General features: G+C 42.6%; 1 protein-coding gene across 11 annotated transcripts in view; it reads right to left on the bottom strand.

Annotated features, from left to right (window-relative positions):
- Nucleotides 1–26,335, bottom strand: part of LOC113021787 (dedicator of cytokinesis protein 3-like) — a 227,761-nt gene that overhangs the window by 74,960 nt on the left and 126,466 nt on the right. For all 11 annotated transcript variants that reach the window (XM_026166506.2, XM_026166511.2, XM_026166507.2 and 8 more), the window contains exon 5: nt 24,025–24,121. In XM_026166506.2, the coding sequence (XP_026022291.2) occupies nt 24,025–24,121 (97 nt within the window). The remainder of the gene's footprint in view (nt 1–24,024; nt 24,122–26,335) is intronic.

The following is a 26,335-nucleotide window of genomic DNA, read 5'->3' as shown; positions in this document are numbered from 1 at the left end:
GTAAAAGGTGGCAGAGCAGGTAAGGTAACAGCAGCCCTACGTCAACACAATGTGAGGCACAGCAGACTAATACTCCATTCATAACCTCACAAAGCAAGATTACTAATGAGGCAAAGTGGGCACGGAGAGCTCCTGCCTTCATTATGATGAATTTATGACCACATTATATATTTTTTGTATCAAAGGGAGAATATTCATTAACCTGCCGCACTAACAGGAGGTGCTTATATCCTTATTTAAGGAAACTGTCTGAGAATAAGAGTCGTGGAGCACCTTTAGACAGCAGAGCATTTCAAATGTTGCATAAAACAACCAACAAGAAAACACAAAGACACGACTGACAACATAAAAAGATTAGAATTAAAGAACCATAAGTTTTCACTTAGTCGGCAAGACTCCCACTTCACTTCCTCTGTCTCAGTTTACCCTGATAACTCAGAGCCGGCGGCAGGTAACGTTACTGTCTGCCAGACCCAACAATTCACACCAGCGATGCTTTTCGGGACACGCTTTCAACACTTTATGCCATTCATTGTTGTCACCGTGTCCCAGCTGCTATCAGCCAGCTTTTGGAAGGATTCACTTTCACGAGTACCCAAAAAGAAGCCAGGATGCTGCTGCGTGTGCACTTTTAGGCATATACAAGAAGTACTGGAATTTAAGTTACCTGTAAACTCTATACTGAAGATGGAGGTTGCCTTTTGGACTGAAGGGTGAAGCCAGTGTGGAGGTAACTTAAACATGCAGCTAGCCAGACTGGATAGAGGTCGATGGAAAAATAAAAATGAGATCTGCGCCGAGTCACCGCAGACATGCATCTTCTGCACTTTACTCAAACAGAGAAAACTCCACACAAATAAAACCACCTTCAAAACCTGGGCTGTAGCTATAATCAGGACATCTGTCCAAGTCAGTGGGTAGATCCGCTGTGAACTTGACCTTTTTCTGAGTCAGTAAACCAGACTTGGAACAGGTGCACCAGCTGGCACATCGGGGAGAAACCAAGTCTCCTATCCACTTTTTGCTAGCACTCAAAATATGCACACCCACACCACAAACACTGATGTGTGCTGCTTTGAAATGAAACTGCCCAATCTGGGAAAATATAGAATCTCACCGGTACAGCTGAGCACTAATGTTTTTTTCAGCTGCGGAGTGGAAATCTCTTTTGGGCCGGCTATTTGTAGATTTACTCTTCCTCCCTCCTCTAACTGCCTCCTCTGCCTCTTTCCCCAGCCGCTGTGAGTAATCGCACCTTCACATCCTGCGGGAACGGAGGCACAAACACTCACCTTAAAGCGGTTTAACACATCGGCACTGTAAAAAAACAGCCGAGCTAATCTGAGATAATGATGCTGTTTGGAACCATTGTGATATCAGAAATAACAAAGCACTATCACCTGTAAAGCTACTTTCGGGCCACTCAGTGAGACGCTGAGCCGCGCGAGGAAGGGAAGATCCGATCGTGGTTAAAATGCAGCAGAGCAGCCGCGCTCGCTGCCGTCAACCAAATCAAACGTTTACATCTCTCTTTATTTGCTGCATTGGCCTTTTGCTTTTCAGACTTAGAGGGACATAATAACATCTTAATCACTCTGACAGCCCACAAACTAGGAAGGCACCATAATGTCACCCTCCATTAACAAACACCTCCACATTTTCTACCAGAACATTAAACTACATGAGTGGGTTTCCAAGCAGTGGGCCAGGGACCAAAGGTGGGTCTCCAGAGGGCAAGAGTCTGTCACCGTTTGGCATGAATATATAATAGGGCTTTATTCAGCCTGACAGCTCTACTGTCTAATGGTACATTTGCAGCCCCTCTGTTCCATCAGAGTTTTCCTCCATTTTCACGCCTGATAAATGAGAAAGAGCAAAAGCCACATTTTAATGTTTCCCTCGGTTTCACAGGGAGCTTTTTGAACTTTTGTTGGAAATGCATATAAAGTATTTAACAAAGCAATGCAAATTGTCCTATTATGTCATAAACTACACCTGCATCATTAATCACATTTTTATCTTTTGGCATCCCAGAGTTAAAAGAACATGATCAGGCAACATTTAAATGTGTGCTTCACCAGCAGGGAGCAAAGCAAAAGCAAATCAAGCGCTCCCTAAATCAGCGTCTGACCATGTGCCTGCACACACCAATCACAGCTGCCTAACCCGCCATGCAGCTTATAGTTTCCTGAATGTACTCTGGAAAAGTAAAACTACATCAAAAGACATATATACACTAAAATCAGGCACATCAGAAGACGAGAGGTCAGGAGGGTCGTCATGTTCAAAGAGTCTGGTACAGTTTTGGCACAGTAATGCAACACAACTAACTTCTTTAACCACCTGGAAAAACACCACAAACTCCAGTCTGATGGAGGCCAAGACAAACAGTGCAATGCTTCCATCAACACCTCCCATAACAGTGAGTCTCTGCAGAGCAGCAGCGTATCCACCAGCCTCACAAATGCACACCAACACAGCACCGATGCATCTGGCCAAAGATGTGTCTAGTAAACACGGTGCTTAAAAAGAAGGTTTCAGGAAGTCCACATGCTGGACAAAAGACATGTTAGCCCCTCCTGCAATCATTTTGCTAAATACAGGGGCAAATACAGAAGGGTCCCACAGCTGTCAAGAACTTTGTTTCCAGGTTTATTCACATCCATCCTGCAAAGATGCTTCAGCCTGAGAGCAGCAGAGTGTCAAAGTGAAAGCAGGGACTTGATTTTTGTGTGTTTGGTTCAGTGAGTTATCAGGAACTAGATGGAACAACAGCCTGGTGCTTGTTTCCGTTCCTCCATGTCTTACACATTAAATCGGTGCAGTTTACTGAAACTATGATATATCCTATGATAGTGATGCTATCATAGGTGGTTGTAACATTGATTTGGTTGCATCTCATAACATAGTTTAAATACTTTTACCTGCACTGAAAACAGAAGTTATGAGGGCTCCAAATTACTGGACGAAAAAATCGAATTAAAAGTGCAAATTTTCAACTCACCCTGTTTCCTTTAAAAGGCCTCGAAATATTCTACAGTCACCAAACATGATGAACAGCAGCTGATATTTACAGATAACTCAGTAAATAGTGGAGAAAGTATGATTTCAGTTAGAGCTCCTGCATGTCTTAAACTGTCTCTCCAGCTGCGCCGCAGGTTTGTGTTTGGTGCCTCGTAACGTGCAGTAACTGTGACAAGCTTGACTGCAGATTTAATCGGGTAAACTGTAATCTGTAACTGATTACTTTGGGAAGTTACTATTTTGAGGCCCCCTAATCGGGCGTGAGTCAGCCTGGCACGTCTGCAATCAGAGGGGACGCTCGCAACACCTCTGATGCATTAGCAAATGTCCTGCTTCATTTTCATGCCTGTCAGCGCGGCTGCTGCGCTCCTGAAAACAAAAGCGCTCAGACAAATCACCGGGGAGCGCAAACAAAGAGCCTCCGAATTCGTTTTGGTCTCCTCTGCTCAGCTCTTATGCTAACATGCTGCTTCCTGAGGATGAATCTGAAGGAGGAAAGATTTTTATGTAAAATGCATCATTTTAGTCTGGAGCACAAAGCTGCGACAGAAAAGTGACTCGAACATCCAGCTCCTGGGACACAAAGGGACTGAAAAGCACTGATGGACTCACTGGTATCAGATATTTTTTAGTGTTATGTAAGAGATTCTTTAGGAAAAGTTTTCCATTCTGAATGTGAACAACTTTTATAAATATGTACTCAGGAGGGACTGAAAAGATTGCATTAAAGACTTTCATGATCAGTCCGCAGTGTGAAAATATAGACGATACAATGCTGTAATTTCTTTAGTGTCATCTGATATGAATTTACAGTTGTGAGAGTTCATTACAAAGTTAAAAACTTCTCAGCGCACACTGTGAGTTTACCTGTAAGATAATAATATTTTATGTTTGCATGCAAAAAGCATCGAAAGATATACAATTATTTATATTCATTTTTTATGAATATAACAGCAGTGGGATTTCCAACATTAACGCACTGGGTTTGTACGACTCCATGAGGACTGTCACACCACTTTGCTTTTTAATTAATGTCTCGTGCCTTTTTAATGCCACAGTGCATGGGAGCGTGGCCAAGTGGTCACCGCTCAAGCCCAAAACTCGGCGACTCTGAGCTAAGACACCAGCGAGCCCAAGCTGTCAGAGAGTTTGGGAAAGCCATCCCTCTCCAGCAGGAAGTCTGGCGCCATGCAGCATGCAATATGTGTGTGTGTGTCTTGCTAGCCTGGTGCAAAGTCCATCTCAAATCTGCTTATGACCTTGTATCAACCCTGCCTGGAGACATACACACACACGCAGTGATGCCAGGAGCAGGATGTGATAGCAGGGGTGCCAGCCTGCCACGCCTCACGCTGCGTGTACTTGAAGAGGTGGATGCAGGAAGGACAGTTTCCTCTGTGAGTGCAGTTCCACAGGTGATGGAAGCTGTGGGATGATGTGTTTTCCAGTCTGTTTGGATCCACAGAACATGCGACACGAGGACACCTGTCATCTCCAACAGACCCTCTCCTTACACGCTCACCGAGGTCTTCCAGTGCTGGAGATTTCTACACTCCATATGACAAATAAAAGGAAAATTCACGATGCAGTTTATATAACTGTCCACCAACGAGTGTTAGGAGCTGGGTTCTGGTTATGTGGTGTTTTTGTCTCTATGTGTTTTTTGGTGCCTCCCGTTTTGTATAGGTAGGCGGGGCAGTGAGTCACTGAACCTGGCACACCTGTTACTCATCAGCTGCATTCTTCAGAAGTCTTCTTTAGGAGCTACCTGACAGAAGACTAGTGTCCGAGTATTGGCGTTTTTGGAGAGTCTGAAATTCTGCCCCTGCCTGCTGGAGCCGTTGGATTATTTCTGGTGACTGTACGGAGTTTTGTTTCCTCCCCAGGATTTTGCCTCGACTGGTTTGTTTTCCGTCTGGAGGTTTTTGCATTAAACTGTACCAAGTAAGCGCTCCAACTCTCTGTAAAGTTTACTTTAAGCTTTTCTCGGTTATCGGGCAAAACCCTCCTAATTCTCGTCCCTCTCCTTTTTTAGATCGAGTGCACTACCTGTGTGTGTTTCCGTCACCTGCACGTCCTGGCTCCGCGTCCCCATTCATACACTGTTGTATATACTTTGTCCTTGTAAATACCCCCCCTCACTGTAAATAAACTGTCTTCACCGCAACTCTGCCTCCGTGTGTTCGGCTCCCCGGGTCCATCTGCATTTGCCATAACAACGAGTGGAAAACCATTCTTCATTCCCACCTCGGTGAGCTCGGAATATTTAACAAACAGATTTATTTACATATAAAAGAAAGAGAAACGCTTCTTAAGGTGACTGGATTTTATCCTCAGAGTTGCACTTTTAGTTCTGCTCACAGTGTCTATCGTGAGTTTACTCATACACAGATCAATCGTTTTGCAGAAATGGCTAAAAAGTAGAGAGAGAGACGGATAAATAAAAATCACAGAGCCTAAATTTAGTAAAGGAAGACACATTATAGAAGGGCAGTGTCTACACACTATACACACTTTGGAAGCACAAGCTTCCCTCACAACATTTTTAGAGGTAGGTCAAAGGTCAGCAAGTCCACGATGCAAATTATGAAATGCTTCCTGATATTGGAGTGCTAGCAGCCAAGGAAGCCTGCGAAGACAAATTTCTGCACAGGACAAAGTTAAAAATACACGGACGAAGTCAGCGTCACGAGCCAATCGCTGAACAATCCTTATTTAAGCAGCTAATAGGCCAAATCCACAAAACGCTGCTGACACAGTCCATTTCACCAAAGTCCTTCAAGTCACAACAAAACACACAAACACATTGTCTGTAATATTATATAGAAGTGCTCCTCCTGCTCTCCAATGACCTGCTAGTTTTTATACTACAGTTGAAGTACTTAATTACCGTACGTGCAATGATGTGAAAAAGAAAAGTAGCCCCGTGAAAAACTGAGTGCACCCCAGGAAGCAGTAGCCTGTAGCAGAGCTATTCTAGCTTAGTTTTTATTTGATTTCATTTGAGCTTTTGTTTTTATTTCAGTGTCGTTTAAGTTTAGTTTTTATTAGTTTCAATGTTAGTTAAAAAACCCAATAAAAAGACCAAAACTATTGTATGGAGAGCAGATGTCACAGCACATCTAACACAACAAGAACAGAACTCTTGAAAGCAGTTGTTTCAATACACACATCCACCAACACCTCATCAGGCGAGCTGTAATAAACACACACACCCTCGCTGTTATGTTGAACTTCTTAATAAAAGCTAGCACTTTGCAGTAAGTATTATTGGTGCACATTAAATCGAAAACGTTGTTTTTTTTACTGTATAAAAAAAATCAATCGAATAAAACGTTTTGTTCCCCCGATTGCTACAAATTCAGAACACCATTTTCAAAGCTAGAGCCAACACATTTGTTGGGGAACAGCGGTGAGAGCATCAGCGAGCAGGTGAGGAGGCGTAAATCACACGACTTCCACCGTCTGCAGCAACACTGACACGAGAACAGTTTGTGTGTATCTCTAATTATCGTTTGTATTGCAGGATTATTTGCTGTGGAAATGAGAAACGATTCACTGATCACTAAAGAAACCTTCATTACAAAACACTGCTTATTAGCTTTTATACCCTAAATAACACTATTCCAGAGCAGTTTAGCGTCTACGCTCCGAGCTCATCACCTCAAATATGCAAACACGACACACAGAAATTGAGGAGTGATGAGTAAATATTCCCCAGAGTGGATGGTGGATAACATAATTCATAAATAAATCTAGTTTTTTAATTATGCAAAGCGATAATAAACATAAATGATAACATTATTCATCTTCAAAGTTTAACTGTTTGTCCTCCAAATGTTTATAACAACAGTTACTATCAAATGTTATCAAAGAATGAGAAGCTCGGGCATATAAATGCACTTTCCATTGATGCAATAATGATAATAATAAAAACACAGACAGTGTGCCAACAATCGCCTCGTCGCTATGGCAACGATGGGTGACTCACCATTGCAAACATATGACACTGCACTTATCGAAGCCTATAGATCCCACACAGACAGAGTGCGCGACTACATACAACACAAACGCACACGGACACTTGTGTCTCTGCGGACAACTCCGTCTCCCCGTCACACGCACACACACGCACACACACGCACACACACGCACACACACGCACACACACTGGAATGGCAGGAGCCGGTTTTCCAAGCAGACGCACAAATGTCGGACATGACTGTGGCTACTCACGGGTCACACGGGATGATGGATCCACTTGTTTTCTTCTCCTTCCTCAGTCTGTTTCTCTGACTCTACCGCTGGCGAGCAGCTAAACTAAACAGCGATCCAAACCGGCAGAGGAAAATCACAACCTGTCAAACCACTCACAACATTACTGTAGCAACACTACCTCTCTCCCTCTCCTCTCTCTCTTTCTCTGGCTGTTTATACGTCTGTGTTTGCACCTTATTCTTCCTCTCTCTCCTCCTCTGACCTGCTCCCCGTCTCCATCTTTCTCATCTCACCCCCCCCTCCCTCTCTGCCACCCACTCACCCACAGGCCGGTCTGCAGCACTCAGCTCTTCTCCACTTTTGCAAGAGAGAGCACAGAAAGAGAAAAATATATAGAGCTAGGTGTGTACTCTAAAAACAGCGATATACAGCACACTTGATGATAAAGACATTTGACAGCAGAGCTTATATCCTGAGGCTGTTGCCCACAGAGAGCCTTGAAGTGCGGTGTGATATTTGTGTGCGTCTGACAGTCAGAAATAAGAAGGGCAGACAGAGAAAATGACTGACAGAGAGTGGGACAGATACAGAGTTGAAGCACTGTATGTCATCTCCTGCCTCTGGGCAAAGAAATACCACCATGTTTCACCTTGTTTTCACTTGAATAATTGTTACTGTTCCCAGTCAAAGTTCAAGTCTGGCAGTGGAGCAAGGAAAGGTCCTGCATGAGGTATTGCATACTGTTTAAATCATGACTAAAGACCCACTTATTCAATCATGCTTCTAGTTAACATTTCACTTGTGATTTTACATTATGCACTTTTATGCTCATTTAACTGTTTGTTCTGTATCTGCTGCTTCTCCTCTCTGCTTTGGTCCTATTTCTATCATCTTCCTTTTATTCTCTATTTTACCTGTTAAGCACCTTGGTTTTAAGTGTGCTTTATATATAAAGTTTATTATTATTATGAAAATTTAAAAGCAGGTCAAAATCTGATAATTTGCAGGTGAGAAACAAGGTAAAGACCCTACAGTAGCAGAGGGAAACCCAAACAATCAGCTGGCCCCTGTGAGGCAGCACTGAGTGGAAAAGGAAAAACTCCCTTTAAACAGCAGAAGCAAAGTCAGGCAGGGAAAGAGAAAAGAAAAGGAGAGACACAACAGTGGTACATGTACCCACTGCCCACTGGGAGCAAAAAGAGGTGAGTGGAAAAGAACTGCTCAGTGCATCACAGGAACTCCTCCAGCAGCCCGAGTGTAAAGCAGCATAACTGAGGGAGGATTCAGGGTCACCTGGTCCAGCCCTAACTATAAGCTTTATGAAAAAGGAAAGTTTGAAGCCTAATCTTGAAAGTAGAGATAGTGTCTGTCTCCTGAACCCAAACTTGGAGCTGTTTCCACAGAAGAGGGGCCTGAAAACTGAAGGCTCTGCCTCCCATTCTACTTTTAAATACTGTAGGAACAACAAGTAGGCCTGCAGAGCGAGAGCCAAGTGCTCTATGATAAAGGTAATATGTGGTTTTTCAGATAAGATGGGGCCTGATTATCTCAGGTTAACTAAATGCTTGTTAGCAACAAAACGTTCCTATTGTTACGTAAAGATTAATAAAGTAGACGTTTCTGCTCTGGCAGCATAACTGTGGTTCACCCTCACTGACGCTTTCTTCTTTAATCTGTTGTTACCTGCAGCACAATGACAACGTGCCCGCTGTCATTAACTACTCCACAACAACTGACAGTTTGATGAGCCACGTGCTCGGCTGTCTGCTTCACTGCAGCTTTATAATTAGATTGATGATGGGAGGATGTGTGCAGACGTCCCTTTGTACGTTTCTTTGGGTCAGGAAGGCTGCATTAGTAATGGCTGCACTCCCTGCACCTCTCAGCCTCCTGTCCCCACATCCAGTCACACATATAACAGATATACAGTGTGACGGACAGACATGGGAAGATGTGTCAAAGACCGAGACCAGAGGTGGCATTTTTATGCCATGCTGTTAGCTCACTACTGAAAGCTGTCAATCAAACTGTTGAAGAAAATGACAATACGGACCTGCAGGGGAGACGACAGATCAGACGGGACATCGTCGTACACGGCACATCAAGTGCCCCGACTAAATCTGTGCCCATTACAAATCCACTAAAGCACTAAAGCCACCATCTCTTCATGCAAGACTGAACTTACAGAGTAACTGTGTATTAAAACAACTAGGACAGATACTAATGTTGTGGTATTCTTAAGAAAACCAACCCGGCCCCTTCCCAGCGTATCAAAGCCACAGACGTCTCACAGATACACTCGAGGTGTCCTTTGGCATCGCGGCTCTGACGCACCACGTTTTGGCTAAATGAGGCAAGTCTGTTACTGCCAGCTAGTCACATATGGACACTTGTAAAAGTCCATGTGGCATCACATGCACACACACTGAGTAAGTACACACTTCAGTGTGCAGGGTTAATTTTGTGAAGGGAATATTAAACCCAAGCCACAGCCTGAACTCTGACCGTGTCTCAACGATTTAACTGAACATCAAAGCGTGACGTTTTATTTTGAGGTGCTTCTAGCTTAACTTGGCTCTGTATCCACCGAGGACGAACCTCCGTTTGTGTTCGCACCTTCACCAAGTCTGCATCCATGCATGAATATAACCCATGGATGCAGACAGATATCTGGGTTAATGAAATACTTCCTTAAAAACATCAACATGAAGTCTCCCAATGTTTCTTACTTTTATATATATATTTGTTTACATGTGACAAGAACTGGGCCGTTTTGTGCATCGCTGCAGCGTTAAAGAACCCTCTGAAAAACTCTTGAATGTAGATCTCACTGATTTCAAAGGATAAGCAGTTCAAAGTTTGGCTGGTATTAAAATCTTGATGTAAATTTATCCATTAGGCTGATCCTTTGGGTCTGTGTAGTTTTAATAAATGACATGCTATTTCACTAAATCTCTTACATCTCCTTTGTCACTTTTCAGATCCAGTGAAAATTGAATGAGCAGCCTTTTTGTGAAAAGCTCTGTCTTCACTGCAGTCTTTGAATACGTTTACTTCACTGATAGGCTCATTTGGACTTTTTCATACAGCACGTCTAATATTTATTTCATTCTTATTTATATTTATTTTTATAAAGTGTTAACTGAGTTTGGTGTCATGATTCTGTACGAAAGGAAAATTTACACTTTTACATGAAGGTAAAAAATGTTCCTTAATCTTTGAATTCCAGTGCTTTCAGTCAGTTTCAGACCCATTTCCACAGGTACACAGCATCCAGCACCATGTCATGGTAAATGGCCTGTATTTATATAGCGCTTTACTAGTTCCTAAGGACCCCAAAGCTCTTTACATATCCAGTCATTCACCCATTCACACACTGGTGATGGCAGCTAAACTGTAGCCACAGCCACCCTGGGGCGCACTGACAGAGGGCCCTCTGACCACCACCAGTAGGCAACGGGTGAAGTGTCTTGCCCAAGGACACAACGACCAAGGGTGTCCAAGCCGGGGCTCGAACTGGCAACCTTCTGATTACAAGGCAAACTCCCAACTCTTGAGCCACGATTACAGCGTCCTTACAATAATTTAGGGAAAGAACAGGTTAATCTGAAGAGCAGAGTCCTGTAATAAGACGCCACAACTGTTTGATGATCAGTTGTAAATGATGTTATTGCAAAGTGGAAGCATTTAAGAACCACAGCAACTGATCCACAAAGCACACTACAGCTGTGCTCAGAATCACTCTAATTATACTGATTCTATGTCATCACTTGTAGTGAAGAGTACTCATCACTGTGGGATTGTTATAGGAGTAAAGGACTACCTGTTGACTGCAGGTCCCAAAGGTACGAGAAGCTCGGCTCACAGCATGTTTGCTCTGATAAAGTAAAGTGGGACAGATTCTAAGTGTTTAAGGTTTGGTGCTGTCCTGTGAACCAAAGCTCTGAAATATACAGTTTCCTTATGCACTGAATATGTGAATAAGCCATGTTTTAGTTGCAAATGCTTATTAAATTCGCTTCCGCTTATCCTTTTCAGGGTCGCGGGGGGCGCTGGAGCCTATCCCAGCTGTCATAGGGCGAGAGGCGGGGTGCACCCTGGACAGGTCGCCAGTCTGTCGCAGGGCTAACACACAGGGACAGACAACCATTCACACCTAGTGGCAATTTGGATTATTCAATTAACCTATCCCCACAAGCTGCATGTCTTTGGACGGTGGGAGGAAGCCGGAGTACCTGGAGGGAACCCACGCAAACATGGGGAGAACATGCAAACTCCTGATGGTGGAATTGAACTCAGGACCTTCTTGCTGTGCGGCAACAGTGCTGACCACCGTGCCACCGTGCTGCCCAAAATAAAATACTATATACAGTAAAATAAAAATAGAATACAAATACTATGTACAACTGAGTAAAATACAACATTGTCAGAAAAAGAGCAGCTTAGTGTCACTGCTGCTGCTGTGTGGATGTGTTTTATGTTCCTACAAGATATGAATACATGTGTGTATACCAACTGCTATTCTCAATAAAAGCCAACACACACATTTAAATAACAATGTAAATATGAACTAATAACCTGAGCTGACATTAAAGGAGACCTATTACACTTGATCATACATGCACTGTTCTCATATCACGTATGTTTAACATGACCAAAGCCTCCAAAAAGGAGGTCAGTAGCAGTGCAGGTACAGGCTGAACGCTGCTCTAAGCACTCGAGTGCAGACAGCTTTTTCACCACTTGGCTCTGCTTTATGTCAATGGGAGCAGATACACCCAGTAAGATCATCGTAGGCGTACAGAAGCCCCATGAGGGGCAGCCAATCAGAAGAAGGCTGGCTTATAAATGAGGTGTTCTTCAAAGGAAAGAAGCTAAAAGTTATTTTCAGACATGAACGATGCCAGAGGCTGTAAAAAAGCCCAGTATAAGACGAATACAGCATATTTTGAACAGTAAGTGAACAAAGCTACTCCAGGAGAGTCCAAAGATAAAAATATTGAGATGAAATGTAAAAACGCTAACACCTTAGAGTCATCATTTAAGACCTTAAGATCTTAGCTTTGCAGTGTAACCAAACACCAATATGGACTCCTCTGGTGCTCCCAGCTGCCAGTATAGGCTTAAATATTCACTCAGTGTCTACCCAGTAACAATCATCACAGCCAAACACACACACACAGAAAGCAACACAGAAACAGAGAGTTTGAAGTTACCATCATTTTGTGTCACACTACAAAGCTTTATCCTTAAACAGCTTTTTCCACTACACCAATTATCTCCCAGCATCACAGCGAAGGCAGTCCCCATTAAAGCACAGAATAAGCAATCAACAAAGAGCATCTTTCATTTCTTTTAATCATCAGTATCTGAGTGTGGGTTTAAGGCGTAGTGTATTTCCCCCCTTTGAACAGCACATGGCAAAGAGCATAGAAAACTATCTATTTTCTTTTGATTGATTTTCACTCATGTTTTTTAATGGGAGCTGTGAAGCGCTGAAGGATCTCAATTCTTTTCTTGTTTCAGTCATTCCTCCTCTGCAGTCTTACAGCCACCAATTAAACTTTTGGTCTTTCTTTCTCTTTGTGTTCGGTTTCTCATTCTGTGACGATATTGTTTAAAGGCTTCGACAGAAGAGATGAGATTCAGTTAGTCTTTCTCCACGACTCTCTTAAATTATTTTTCCTCTAAGTTAAATCACGTGTCCGTTACTGCCTTCATGCGCTGCATCTTTCTCCCATTTTCCTCAGGATATTTGTTTCTCTTCGCCACCTATGCCTTTCATAATCTGATGAAATTATTTTATAGGATTTATTTTTTCTAAAAATCTCTCAAGATACATGAAGGAAACTCAATTTTTACAAAGCCTCAGACTTTATACAGTAACTATGTGCAGTATAGAAACTACTTTCAGCCACTCTTGGCAATTAAATTTTCCTCCTACAAAGGTAGGCCTGTAGATTTTTATTATCTGGATGCGTGCTCATGAGCTATAATGTGAAAGAACCAGCACATCAACAAAAACATTTTACAAATGGAGGAATAAATACACAGCTAACTTCATCTTTTTGACCGCCTGGATTGACTACAAGAAAGCCTATGACTCAGTGCTCTACACATGGACACTGGAGTGCTTGGCACTTGCCACTAATAAGGATCAGGAACTCAGTGGGACTTTTAAACACAACTGTGGAAGACAACCCTGGAGCCATGGCACCAAGCACCAGATCCACAGCGGACAGATCCCAAGTTGCAGACTGTGCATACATACCCTGGAGAATATCCAACACATGGGTAGTAGCAGGATGTAAGATTAAAGCTGGGACAGGATATAAAGTCCTGATGGGACAACCAGTACCAAAGCTCTTTGAGAACAACAGGGCTAAAGTCCTGCAGGACCTCGAATTCCAGACAGTCAAGCAGCTGCTGGCTAACCAACCTTAGTTGGAACAGAAGATATGACAGATGTGCCAATCCCAGCAGAGAGCAACATCAGGAAGGAGTGCAAGAAAACAGAGAGGTATTGGATGCTGAAGGAACAACTGGAGCAGATGTGGAAGGTAAATTCCAGATCTTTAACCCTGAAACTGGGAAAGTTGCTCTGGCAGATTCCAGGCACAACATCGAGTCTCTGTCCACTATAGCAAAGTCCAGATACTACGCAGAACCATCAACCAGGCCACTTGAGGATCATCACATCCCACCCCTGCCCAGGGGGCAAATTTAAGCATACGCAGACATGTCCATGTTATTCCATGATTAAGGTTAAATGTGTGTTTAGCTGAGCTCTAAAAGGTTTTGTGCAGATTTGTAACATGTTTATTCTTGATTTTTAAAAATCTACAACATCTCTTCATGACAGGGCTTCATAAAAGGTAAACGAGTCTGTGAGTGTGCTGCAACCTCGAGTTTGTTTCACAGCGAGGTGATCATCTTTTACTGTCAGGTGACCCTCTGAGAGGATTCTTTGGGCCTGTCTGATCATTACTGTGTTTTCTTTGAAAGTAAAATCTCAGCCCACACAAATATATCAACAACAGTGATCACAAAATGGTGTATAACTGAAGACAGTAGTGCAATTTTTAACCAGGTCTTCCCATTAACACCTGACCTGTCCAAAGGTTCAGTCAATGAGCTCGTCAATAGCTTCAATGCTAACATGTTAAATGTAATGGACACTATTGCTCCCATTAAGGTGAAGGTTATCTCTGGAAGGAAAAAGTCTCCATGGAGAAACTCCACACTGGTGAAAAATGAAAAAAGAGAGTGTAGGAAAGCTGAGCGCAGATGGAGAAAAACAAACCTCCAGGTTCATTATGACATTTATAAAGAGAAACTTCACAATTATAATTTACAACTGAGGAGTGCAAGGAGGTCTTACTTCTCTGACATCATCACTAAAAACAGCCATAATGCTCGGGTCTTATTTTCTACAGTTGACAGGCTAACAAACCCTCCTGTGCCAGTGGCAGCTGAACTTCATTCGACCATGGCCTGCAATGACTTTGCCAAATTCTTCACTGAAAAAATCCAAAAAATTAGACAAGCAATTGGTACATCAACAGCAGATCCAGGATATGTACTGTGTCCACCAAAAAACTGTTTAAACACCATGAAACAGTTTCAACCTATTAACAGCAAAGACCTGGAGGACATCTTAGGTAAACTGAACTCCTCCTCCTGCTGTTTAGATGTCCTGCCAACAAGTTTTTTCAAAAAGGTCTCAAAGACTTTAGAGTCAGACCTGTTACAGATCGTCAACTTTTCTTTATTATCAGGTGTGTTTCCAGAATCACTAAAAACTGCTGTAATTAAACCTATACTGAAAAGGACAATCTTGACAAGACACAAATGAACAACTACAGGCCGATCTCAAATCTCCCATTTTTAAGTAAGATCATTGAAAAAGCAGTTTCTCAACAGCTCAGTTACTTCTTAAAACAGAATAATTGCTACGATGCCTTCCAGTCAGGTTTTAGACAGAACCACAGCACTGAAACCGCTCTGACCAAAGTGTTTAATGACATATGTCTGAATACAGACAGTGGAAAAATGTCAGTCCTAGTTTTGCTGGATCTCAGTGCAGCATTTGATACAGTTGACCACAACATATTACTCAAACGACTGGAGAACTGGACAGGTCTTTCAGGAACTGTACTAAACTGGTTCAAAACATACGTAGAAAACAGGAAATACTTTGTATCAATAGGTAACTTCACATCTGAGCAGACAAGTATCACATGTGGAGTTCCCCAAGGTTCCATCTTGGGACCCCTTCTGTTTAACATCTACATGCTCCCACTGGCACAGATTATAAACAACAACAAAATAAACTACCACAGCTATGCAGATGACACACAAATATATATCACAATGTCACCAGGAGACCGAGGCCCTGTACAGGCTCTTGGTAAATGCATTGAGGAAATCAATGACTGGTTGTGCCACAATTTTCTCCAGCTAAACAAAAACAAAACTGAGGTAATAGTCTTTGGCGCCAAAGAAAAACGATTACAGGTCACCAGAGAACTTCAATCTATACATCTAAAAACCACAAACCAGGCGAGAAATTTGGGTGTAGTGATGGATGCAGACCTAAACTTAGAAAAACACATTAAGACAATAACAAAGTCAGCTTACTATCACCTCAAGAATATTTCTAGGATAAAAGATCCGATGTCTCAACAGGACCTGGAAAAACTAGTCCATGCATTCATCTTTAGTAGGCTTGATTACTGTAACAGCATCTTTACAGGTCTACCTAAAAAATCAGTCAGACAACTACAGCTCATTCAGAACTCTGCTGCTCGAGTCCTCACTAAGACCAAAAAAGTGGACCACATCAGTCCAGCTCTGAGGTCCTTACACTGGCTGCCTGTCCGTCAGAGGATAGACTTTAAAGTTCTGATGCTGGTCTATAAAGCTCTGAATGGTTTAGGACCAAAATACATCAATGACCTCCTGACCCAGTATGAACCATCCAGATCCCTCAGGTCATCTGGATCCGGTCTTTTATCAGTTCCCAGAGTCAGAACCAGACACGGAGAAGCTGCATTCAGCTTTTATGCTCCTTATATCTGGAACAAACTCCCAGAAAGCCTCAGATCAGCTGAAACACTCAGTTTATTTAAATCCAGGTTGAAGACTCACCTGTTCTCAGCTGCATTTGAATAAAGCACCAAATCCACACTTTAAGCTTAAATTTCAAAACTTACATTTAACTACTGATTTTATCTACTGTTCTGATTTTATCTGTTTTGATTTTATATACTGTTTTGTTTGTTTGTTTGTTTGTTAATTAGTTAGTTAGTTTATTTGCTTGTTTTAATCAATTTTAAATCATGCTTTTTATTTGTTCTTGTTTCTAATGTCTCTGTAAAGCACTTTGAATCACCTTGTTGTTGAATTGTGCTGTACAAATAAACTTGCCTTGCCTTGCCTTTGATTATTGCTTGAGCTTGTGTGGTAGAGCTGTGGGTGGGACTGCAGCACTTCTTCTCTGGGTTGTTGTTGATGTTTCTTTTTGTATGCTGTCACTTTCTTTTATTAAAAAATGAAAGAACTAGTTTCTCCACTCAGACATAAAATATAACATCTGCGAGTGTAAAATTGCGACATTTTAAGCTCAGGCGATCTCGCCAAAGGCTGAGTCACGTCTGCATCTTGATATAAAAACGTTAAACCACTTGACAGCCAGTAAACTTCACAAACTGGATGATGAACTTGAATGAATTTTCTTCTCGTCATGATGAATGCACGCTGCGCCTTGCAGCTATGAACACTCAGTGTGCGTCTGTCTTCTTTTGACTTTCTTCTGTTGCAGAAACAAAAATTTCATTTCAATGCAAAGCAGAAAGAAGTGGACAAGGACAGATTCCCCACCCACTGCCTGCCAGTCCTGTCGCTTCTTCTGGTTTTTTCTTGTTCCTCACACACACACACACACACACACACACACACACACACACACGTCTACACATTTCACAGCAAAGAAATGTGTCCCTCTGTGTTTATCCCTGTTTTCACATCCTTCCATCATTGTTTGGTTGTCACCACTCCCTCTCCTCCTTGTTCACAAATCAATTCTGCCCACACACACACACACACACGCACACACACACACGCGCACACACGCACACACACACGCACACGCGCACACACACACACACACACACACACGCACACGCACACACACACACACACAGATACAAATTTCAATCCTACATCAGGATGTAGGAGACAACAAGAAGGGAGAAGTCCACTCATCCTCCACATCTTCTCTGTCCTCTTCCAGCAAAAATAAATTAACTTTAAATTGGACTGGTCATGCAACAGCAGCATCTGTATAAAAAAAGCCCGAAGCAGACTGTATTTAACATCTGCAGGAAGCTCCTGAGGATGTTTTACCAGTCAGTGGTTGCTGGAGTACTTTTCTATGCTGTGGTGTGCTGGGGGAGCAGCACAGCAAAGAAGGACTCATCCAGGCTGGAGAAACTGATCAGGAAGGCTGGCTCTGTGGTCGGCATGAAGCTGGACACTCTGGTGACAGTGGCAGAGAAAAGGACATTAAAGAAACTGATGGACATTATGGACAATGCTGGGCATCCTCTGCACACGGCCATAAAAACCAGAGGAGTCTGTTCAGGTTGCTTCTCCCAAAGTCAAGAACTAACAGACTTAAAAACTCCTTTGTCCCACACGCCATCAGACTGTTTAACTCCTCTCTGGAGGGGAGAGGGAGGGGAAACAGGAGGACAAAGGAGGGGGGAACAACTAAGCTGTAGTGCCCTTTTCACTGTGCAATATTTTTCTATATTCATCGGCGCAATAGACTCAAAATAGTTGAAATGTGCAATTCCCTGGTTATTCCTATTATCCTATTTATCGCTATTATACACTCTGTATTAATATATGTGTATATATGATATATTTCTATTTCTGCTTACATTGTTTTGCAACTTCTGTCGGTGCTGTGCTACTGGAAAAAGAATTTCCTGGAGGAACTCACCTGAGGGACTAATAAAGTTTAATCTAATCTAATCTCCAATTATATAATAATTAAGTAAAAAACATTATGCAACTGTATGCAAAGTATCTGTTGCATTAGAGGATACCAGGATATTTAGAATCCGATTGGTGTGACTTCTAATATCATCAAAAAGAGTGACCACGTGCTCCTTTATCTATTACAGTTTCTTACAGACGCTAGGACACATTTCTCAATACTTAGGTCACGTTTGCAAAACTCCTCACACAGTGAGCACAACAGAAGTCTATGTGGGCTAAACTGAGGACCAGTTATCATTGTTTTGGCACAAAATGCATTCAATGACTACATCTCTCAAATTTCATGAATTATCTTCTCACTCAGACACAACAACTGCCAAAACTCTTTGTACGTACAGGACATTTTGCATGTGCTTACATACTGTTTTCAAAACTGTTAAACTTATGGCCAAAACAATAACACAATGCAAAACTGAATAAGACAGCAAAATCCAACAGCAATATTTTATTGAAACATATTTCCAATCTAAAAATGCAGTTTAACCAGCCACAGCTGATTCTCATTGTAGATGAACATCTGCACAGATGTTACTCCTTCAATTTCATTACAAAAGGAGACAACTGCTGAATAGGTTTTTTTGTGATGTAAACATGGACCCAGCCAGAAATGGAGTAGAATAGCATTACTATTGTATGTGTATCAGTGGATGGTGTGTATACAAATTCTTGTATTTTGGGATTACGTAGTGCAAAAAAATAAAAATACATAAACAAATATTAACGAATTCTGCATGATGTCTGATTCATTCCAGTAACATATATTGAAATTATAAACAGAGATGTGTCCTTGTTTTACACAAGAAAACACTGTGTAATGCTACATGTTGTTAGTGTTTTTTAGGTCATTGTTTTGTGGGTGACAAAGTGTGTTTGTCGGCTGTCAACCTTTGCTAGTGTTCTGGAAGAATGAGTTTATTTGAGACCTGAATGAAGTGTTTTGGTAGTTGTAGTACATTTTGAATGTGAAATGAACTGCTTTGCCAAGCTGACGGTCAGTTAGGAGGATTGTGTGAAGAGTTTTGCAAACGTGACCTAAGTATTGAGAAATGTGTCCTAGCGTCTGTAAAAAACTGTAAACCAATGTTTTACTGTTCTGCACAAAACTACCAGCAGAGGGCAGTCTCGAGCAGTGAGCTCAGTGAGCTGTGAAACAGCAACAAAGAGTGACTTGGGGGTACTTTGGGTTTAGTCCCAGTGATTAACGTAAGGCAGCCACCGTACTGTGCAAAAGTCTTGAGTCACCTCTCATTGACTTCATTGACTTCTAATTAGCTTCCGAGGAGCCAGAGTATCTTGAGCAACAGTTCTCCAGACCTCCTGGAGGTCTTTGGGCCTCGACTTGTTCAAGGAAAGTGGCAAAGGCAAAAAAAAAGCAGTGATAACCAGATGTGACGATAACAGATGGATCTGAGAAACTGAGGAACACTGAAGTGACACGGTACCAGTTTACACAATGTCTTTTATCCTGTCTTCCTTCTCTCACCCCAACCGGTAGCAGCAGATGGCCCCGCCCCTCCCTGAGCCTGGTTCTGCCGGAGGTTTCTTCCTGTTAAAAGGGAGTTTTTCCTTCCCACTGTCGCCAAAGTGCTGCTCATAGGGGGTCATGTGATTGTTGGGTTTTTCTCTGTATCTATGAAGCGCCTTGAGGCGACTTTTGTTGTGATTTGGCGCTATATAAATAAAATTGAATTGAATTGAACCACATCCAATTCACACAGAAATCTGACACTCAAAATAAAGAAAGCAGCCAAAGACCACATCAGGGCAAAGAATTTAAATGTGACTTTGTGTGACCCTGTAGCACCGTAACTTCTTTCCTCATGTAAACACTGACACTTTTTGCTTGTTTAATTACTGGTTATTGTGTTTCCATGTTTCTTGATTCTCAGAGCATCCAATAATCTGCCACTCTGATATGCATTTAGTACCACACAGCACTGAAGCCAACCCAGTATTTCTCTTCACTCTGCTGCAATCTTCCATTTCTCCTTTGTCAGTTGTTATCTCTTATTCAGTCTCACATGCTTTCTCCTTTTCCCTTCTCCCCTCCGAGCCCTCGCTTTCTTTCTCATATTTTTTATTTATTCAGTCTCTAACACACCGTCTTAGGGTTCGTCTTTCACACACACACTTTCGCCACCAATGTGTAAACTGCCTGTGGCTGTGTGCAAAGGGCAATTGGAGAGATACACTAGAGAGAGAGAGAGGGCACAGGAGATGGTGTGTGTTCACAGAGGCGTGTGTGTGTGTGTGTGTGTGTGTGTGTGTGTGTGTGTGTGTGTGTGTGTGTGTGTGTGTGTGTGTGTGTGTGTGTGTGTGTGTCTTGGCCTCCCTGCTCTGCTGCATTTGTCACCTCTACAGACTGCAGACCCACCAAATGTCCACTTACTGAGACTTCAGCATGTCGATGTTTCTGCATTTATTCATGCGTGCAGTGATGACAGCCACGTCTGAGCATCTTTATGTGTGTGTGTGTGTGTGGATGTGAGAGAGGGAAAAAAACAAGTATACACACAAATATGTGAACTGGGAGTCACACAGGTTTCTATGACTCACTGCCAATTATTATATTTTTGTACAAGCTCTAGAAAAACGTTAAATTAATATGAAACTGCTTAAAGTGGGCTCTGACATCAGTGTGTCAGCATTTTGCTTCCAGGCAGCATTTTGGCAAATTTGCACATTCCCCGGGCGTCACATAGCGCCGTTCTGGCAGACGCCACCTGTGTTTCACCGTTAAGTGCAAGGTGTCTATCGGTGTCGGTGCGTCCGCAGCGATTCTGGCTGCTGAGAGATAACAGCTTTGCAGAGCTGCACAGTCTGCTTTAGGAGGTAGGAGGGAGCTTAGCAGACAGGAGACCCTGGATCGCAGCCCGTTTGTGTTTTGCACTTGGATTTTTTTCCACTGTGATGGTCTGGTTGCTCTCCTTACTTCTCTTTATTCCTCTCTACTGCAGAAGGTGGGTGATGCACACCATCAGGACAACGGGAAGCACCTGGTTTAGTTTTTTCTCTATTAAACTGCGGCTCCGATGTTCTGGAGCGCAGCACTTATCCACTCACACATCCTCACTACTGATGATACAGACTTCCTCACGTCATGGTTGTCTTTGCGTCATGTTTTTGCATTGGTTCATGAGATAACTCACTGTTATAACAACAATAACCATTAACAGGAAAAGTGCTGCTAGTTAATAATGAATATGATTTTACAGCATCTTCAAATTTTTTATTTCCTCTTTCAACATTTGTCCTGCAATAAAACATATCTGAGGTCCATCAAAGGTCCAACATGTAAGGGGGATACTTGTTCCTTATACCCAGCTCTAAATCATTGTTTTGGTGTAATTTGGTTTCCATGGACCACATTTTGCCTTGACTCAAGTCAAATGTGTATGCTTCAGCTCAGCCACACGTCCAAATATTAGGTGTGTTGTGGCCTTTAGGGCAGCGGTCCCCAACCCCCGGGCCTCGGACCGGTACCGGTCCGTGAGTCGTTTGGTACCGGGCCGCGAGAGTTGAGGCTCAGGTGTGAAATGTCTGGTTTTCAGGGTTTTTATCGGTTTTCAGCGTTATTTTGTTATCGTTTTTATCGTTAACTCGGTTTTCCTGGGTCTTTTCACGTGTGTTATGAATAAATCTTATTTTTTTCGGTACCGGTACTGGTTTTATTTTGTTATATTTATCCGCGACACCTTAAAGGCCGGTCCGTGAAAATATTGTCGGACATAAACCGATCCGTGGCGCAAAAAAGGTTGGAGACCGCTGACTTAGGGCACATCTGAGTTTGCAGAGCAGGCATCTAAAGTCCAGATCGTCTGTTCCACACAACACTCGTCAGTGCCCTAACTGAGGGAACGGTGCCAAAAGTCGCCCAGATTATGGCCCAACTGTGCCCGCTGTCTGCATGTAGAGCACACTCTTTTCTGCAAGTCATGTTTTTTGGCATTTACATTATAATAGTAATTTCAATTTAACTTATGGTGGCAATTTTTTAAGTATGGAAAATTTGATTGTTATCCCATGAAATACCAAAAATCTTTCCCTTCTAACAAACCAGAGAATTGCTCCGCAGTGCGCTGATGCTCAGCACCAGCTTCATCGTGTTAGACCTCGGCATGCCTCTCTCTGTCTCCTCTCCACGTCCTTTTCTGTTTACGGGCTTATTATTTCTTATCTGCATGTGTGCTTATCTATAAGCAGACAGTGTTGCAACAAAGACAGTCATTCTCTCTAATCTACTCCTATATCTCTCCATCCGTCCACAACGCACGAGCATTCCTTGTTGCTGGATTTTCATCTGCTTTAAGAGGACATTCACTTTGTCAGTGACAAAACACTCGCTAATGTCAGATCTGTCAGGATGGAAATAGAAAATCTGTCACGCAGAACCCGACAATGACAATTTTGTCTTTCATCTCTTCAACTCTGGCAGGGAGCAAAGACAAAAGTCTGTTAAACCAGAATAAAAGCACAGAGCGACGGGGCTGGCAGGACACGAGGAAGATGAGTGATGAAAATAACCATCGGAACAGAGACAGGAGACGGAGAACAGCGACAGTTTTAGATTACAACCAGGCCTAATGCACGGATTACTTTCCCCTCTATCCGTTTAGGGACAGATGGATTTCCGATCACATATTGCGACAGGAAGTGGCGAGAAGACAGATGGCCTAAAAGTACGAAAAAAGGCTACGAACTGATGGCTGGACAGAGAGGGTGGAGTGAGTGAAAAATCTGATTGGCTGACAGTGATGCAGATATGAGTGACAGCGAGCTCACAGTTACTGCTTGCAGCCTTTGCACTTTTGTACAGAAAGCCTTCACTGTGCTTTCAGAGCCAGGCACATCTCAGGAACATCGCACCTTAAAAATACATGAATCTGTGGGCAGCACAGGCCGAGGCTGGACACAAGTCAGTGTTCCCATTCAGAGGTCTTTGGTGCAATTCAGAAATCTGATTGGTTGAGAATATTTTTATTTTAATACAGGTCAGAATCAGTATCCTCCATTTCTCTGTTCTCACACAGCTGTGCAATAAGAAGTAGTAATTATTATTTGTTATCCTCAGATGAACATGTTTTATTTATTTTATTGTGCATTATTTTTGCTATTGATCCCAGCAGCGGGAGTTTCTTTTTTCACAGCTGGTCCACTGAATTCATCCAGAAAATATTCACTTTCACCGATTTACACAGAGAAAAGATCTGAGTTGGAGATTTTGTGTGAACTGGGATGAACCCACGTTACAAAACCAGCTAAAGTAAAGTTAACCTGAGTCTCTCATTTATTTAGTTGGTTATAAACCCACAAAACAAGAAAAACTGTACTAGGTGTGGGAAAAATGAAGAGCAGATGTTTTTAAGATTTGCAGCTGTGCAGCGTTCTGATTGGTTGATCAGCTACTTGTATTTCTTTCTTCAAAACAGAGATTTATCAAGCACCAATTGCTGCTGAAGGCCTCCCCACACCGTAGGCTGGGTTAGTTTTAGTTAACCTCCAAGAATAGTTCTTCACGAAAACAAAAACAACTGCAGCACTTTCAGATTCTGGGACAGCTTCAGAATACATGTGATAATAATGATGTTTGCTGAGATTAAGCAGCGACTGGATTCTTTCTAAAGATGTCGGGCTTTGGGGGACTCGGTCTGTTGCATTCCCTTTGTTCCTGACAACAAAGCGGCACGATGCACACGGATGCTCCGCGCTGCTTACCACATAGAGCTGCTTCCACAGTAAGGCCCATTCCTGCAGTGTTGACGTGACCTCGGTGACAATGGGGTCTTCAAGAGGCACCACAGTCTCATGTGGCCTGCAATAGAAAACAGACACACACACATTTAATTCACAGCTGCTGGGTTTGGACAAGCATCAGATGTCCATAACTGAAGCAGATTTAAGGACACACAGAGCAGCACGTCCACAGTACAAAGCCTTTACATGTGAAATTATTAGCGCGCGTAAAAGTAAGAGAGACAATAAAAGCTTGGTCTGCTTTGTCACCAGAGGAACTTGGCGACTGTGTGGAGTTACGTGTGTCAGGTTTCTACACTAATGAATTAAAGTGAACTGACAGTTCAGTGAAGCAGAAATCCAAACACTAATCTTGTTAAAGCACAGAGAATCCACTTATACTGCCTGTACCAACAAAGCACACTTCATGCACAGGTGGAAACACAAAGCACGAGCTAACATATGAAATAAGGTAAACTGTCAAAGTCAAAGCCAGCTTTATTATCAAAAACAGGTGTACAGAACATGCACATTGATAAATCTGACAGTCGTCAGCATAACAGTGGAAGGATATCACATGCCTTCTAAGGATGGTTCCCACGGGCTGTAAATATAATGAAAAAAGCAGAGGCCCTAAAATTGAGCCCTGTGGGACCCCAAACTGAAGAGGAGCAGAAAAGGACTCGTGCCCTAAAAGGTTAACACTAACAGTTCTGTCAGAAAGATAAGAGCTAAACCAATTCAAAGCAGTACCACGAATGTCTGCAAGATGGTGTAAGCCACAGTAAATGTTGTGGTCTACAGTGTCAAAGGCAGGTGTTTGGTCAAGGAGGACCAGAACAACATGATTACTAGAATCGCAGGAAAGGAGGAAATCATTAAAACCTTTAGGACTGCTGACTCAGTGCTATGAAGGTTTTTAAAGCCTAATTGAAAGACCTCTAAGATGCCGTTCTCATTTAAAAAATCCATCAACTGGGAATATACAATTTTCTCTAAGATTTGAGACATAAAAGACAGCTTGGAGATGGCCTGTAGTTAGCCAATACAGTGTGGTCCAGGGCGGGTTTCTTATGCATGCTTAAAATTAGCAGGGACTACACCAGATATTAATGTGTCATTAAGTTAAATAACACACATGGATTATGACTGTTGGAGGAAATTATCTTGGAGAAGTATTTTCTTTTAGCCTCTTTGACCATATCCTGATAGAGGCGCCAGCAGTCCTTAGGATTTGAAGAGACACCTGCAGTTTGTCCCTCTTCCATCTGCATTCAGCTCTATGACACTTCCTCATCACAGCCCAAGTGGTGTTATTAAACCAAGGCTCGGTTTTAGCCTTGGGCTGCCTGGTTTTTAATGGTGCCACAGAGTCCAGTATAGTAAGGCAAGAAGATTCAAACCAGGAGTTGAGGTCCTCTGTGTCCAAGGGAGTGAGATCAGCGGGGACAGACAGCTGGCTAAAAGCAAAGGAGAACTGGACAGCAGTGGAAGGGTTAATGATCCAACAGTGGCGAACATGTGCGGTGGTTTCGTGAAAACAGCATCAGAAAAGACAGCGTCAGATATTTCCACGTCTGACTCAGGTAGACTGTGTGACAAGACCAAGCCTAGTGTGTTTCCGTGTTCGTGTGTGGGACCGGGTATGGACTGGACCAGATTAAAAGAGTCAGGCTTAAAAACCCTTTCACCAGAGGTTTGTCTGGACAGCAGACATGGATATTAAAACCTCCCACAATAAAAACATGATCGTAGTTGGGCAAAGTCCCAGCTCGAAGTTCTGAAAGGTAATTTATGAAGTTCTTATTGTATTTAGAGGGACGATAAATAACAGCAAAGATCACTGAGTTAGAGTGATTAACTTCAAAACATGTGAGCTCAAGGCTGGAAGATGAAAACTCTAAAAATCACAGTTTACATTTAAAATCCTTTTTAAAAAAAATCACCCGCTGTACCTCTTCCTCCCCTGATGTCCTCGGTGTGTTAAAATAGGAACAAGCCGCTGGTAAAAGTTCGGATAAAATACTGGACTCACGTGTTAAAGCCAAATCTCAGTGACGCACATAAAGTCCAGATTCCAGGAGGTAAATGTCACGAAGGAGCATCATCCAGGCCGACCACGGGGATGAGGCAGGAATCCACAGGGTCCAGAAATCGCTGAAAGCTCCAGGAAATAATCGATGTATTCCTTGGACGGTTGAGGGACAATGCACCAAGGACAGGTTGAGTTTAATGAACCTGTCCTTTGCATGGGAGGACAATCCTCCTATGCATTGTCCTCCCATGCATAGGA

Source organism: Astatotilapia calliptera, chromosome 5, assembly GCF_964374335.1.
Source record: "Astatotilapia calliptera chromosome 5, fAstCal68.1, whole genome shotgun sequence".
Classification (NCBI taxonomy): domain Eukaryota; kingdom Metazoa; phylum Chordata; class Actinopteri; order Cichliformes; family Cichlidae; genus Astatotilapia; species Astatotilapia calliptera.
This window is presented reverse-complemented; position numbering and strand designations above follow the sequence as displayed.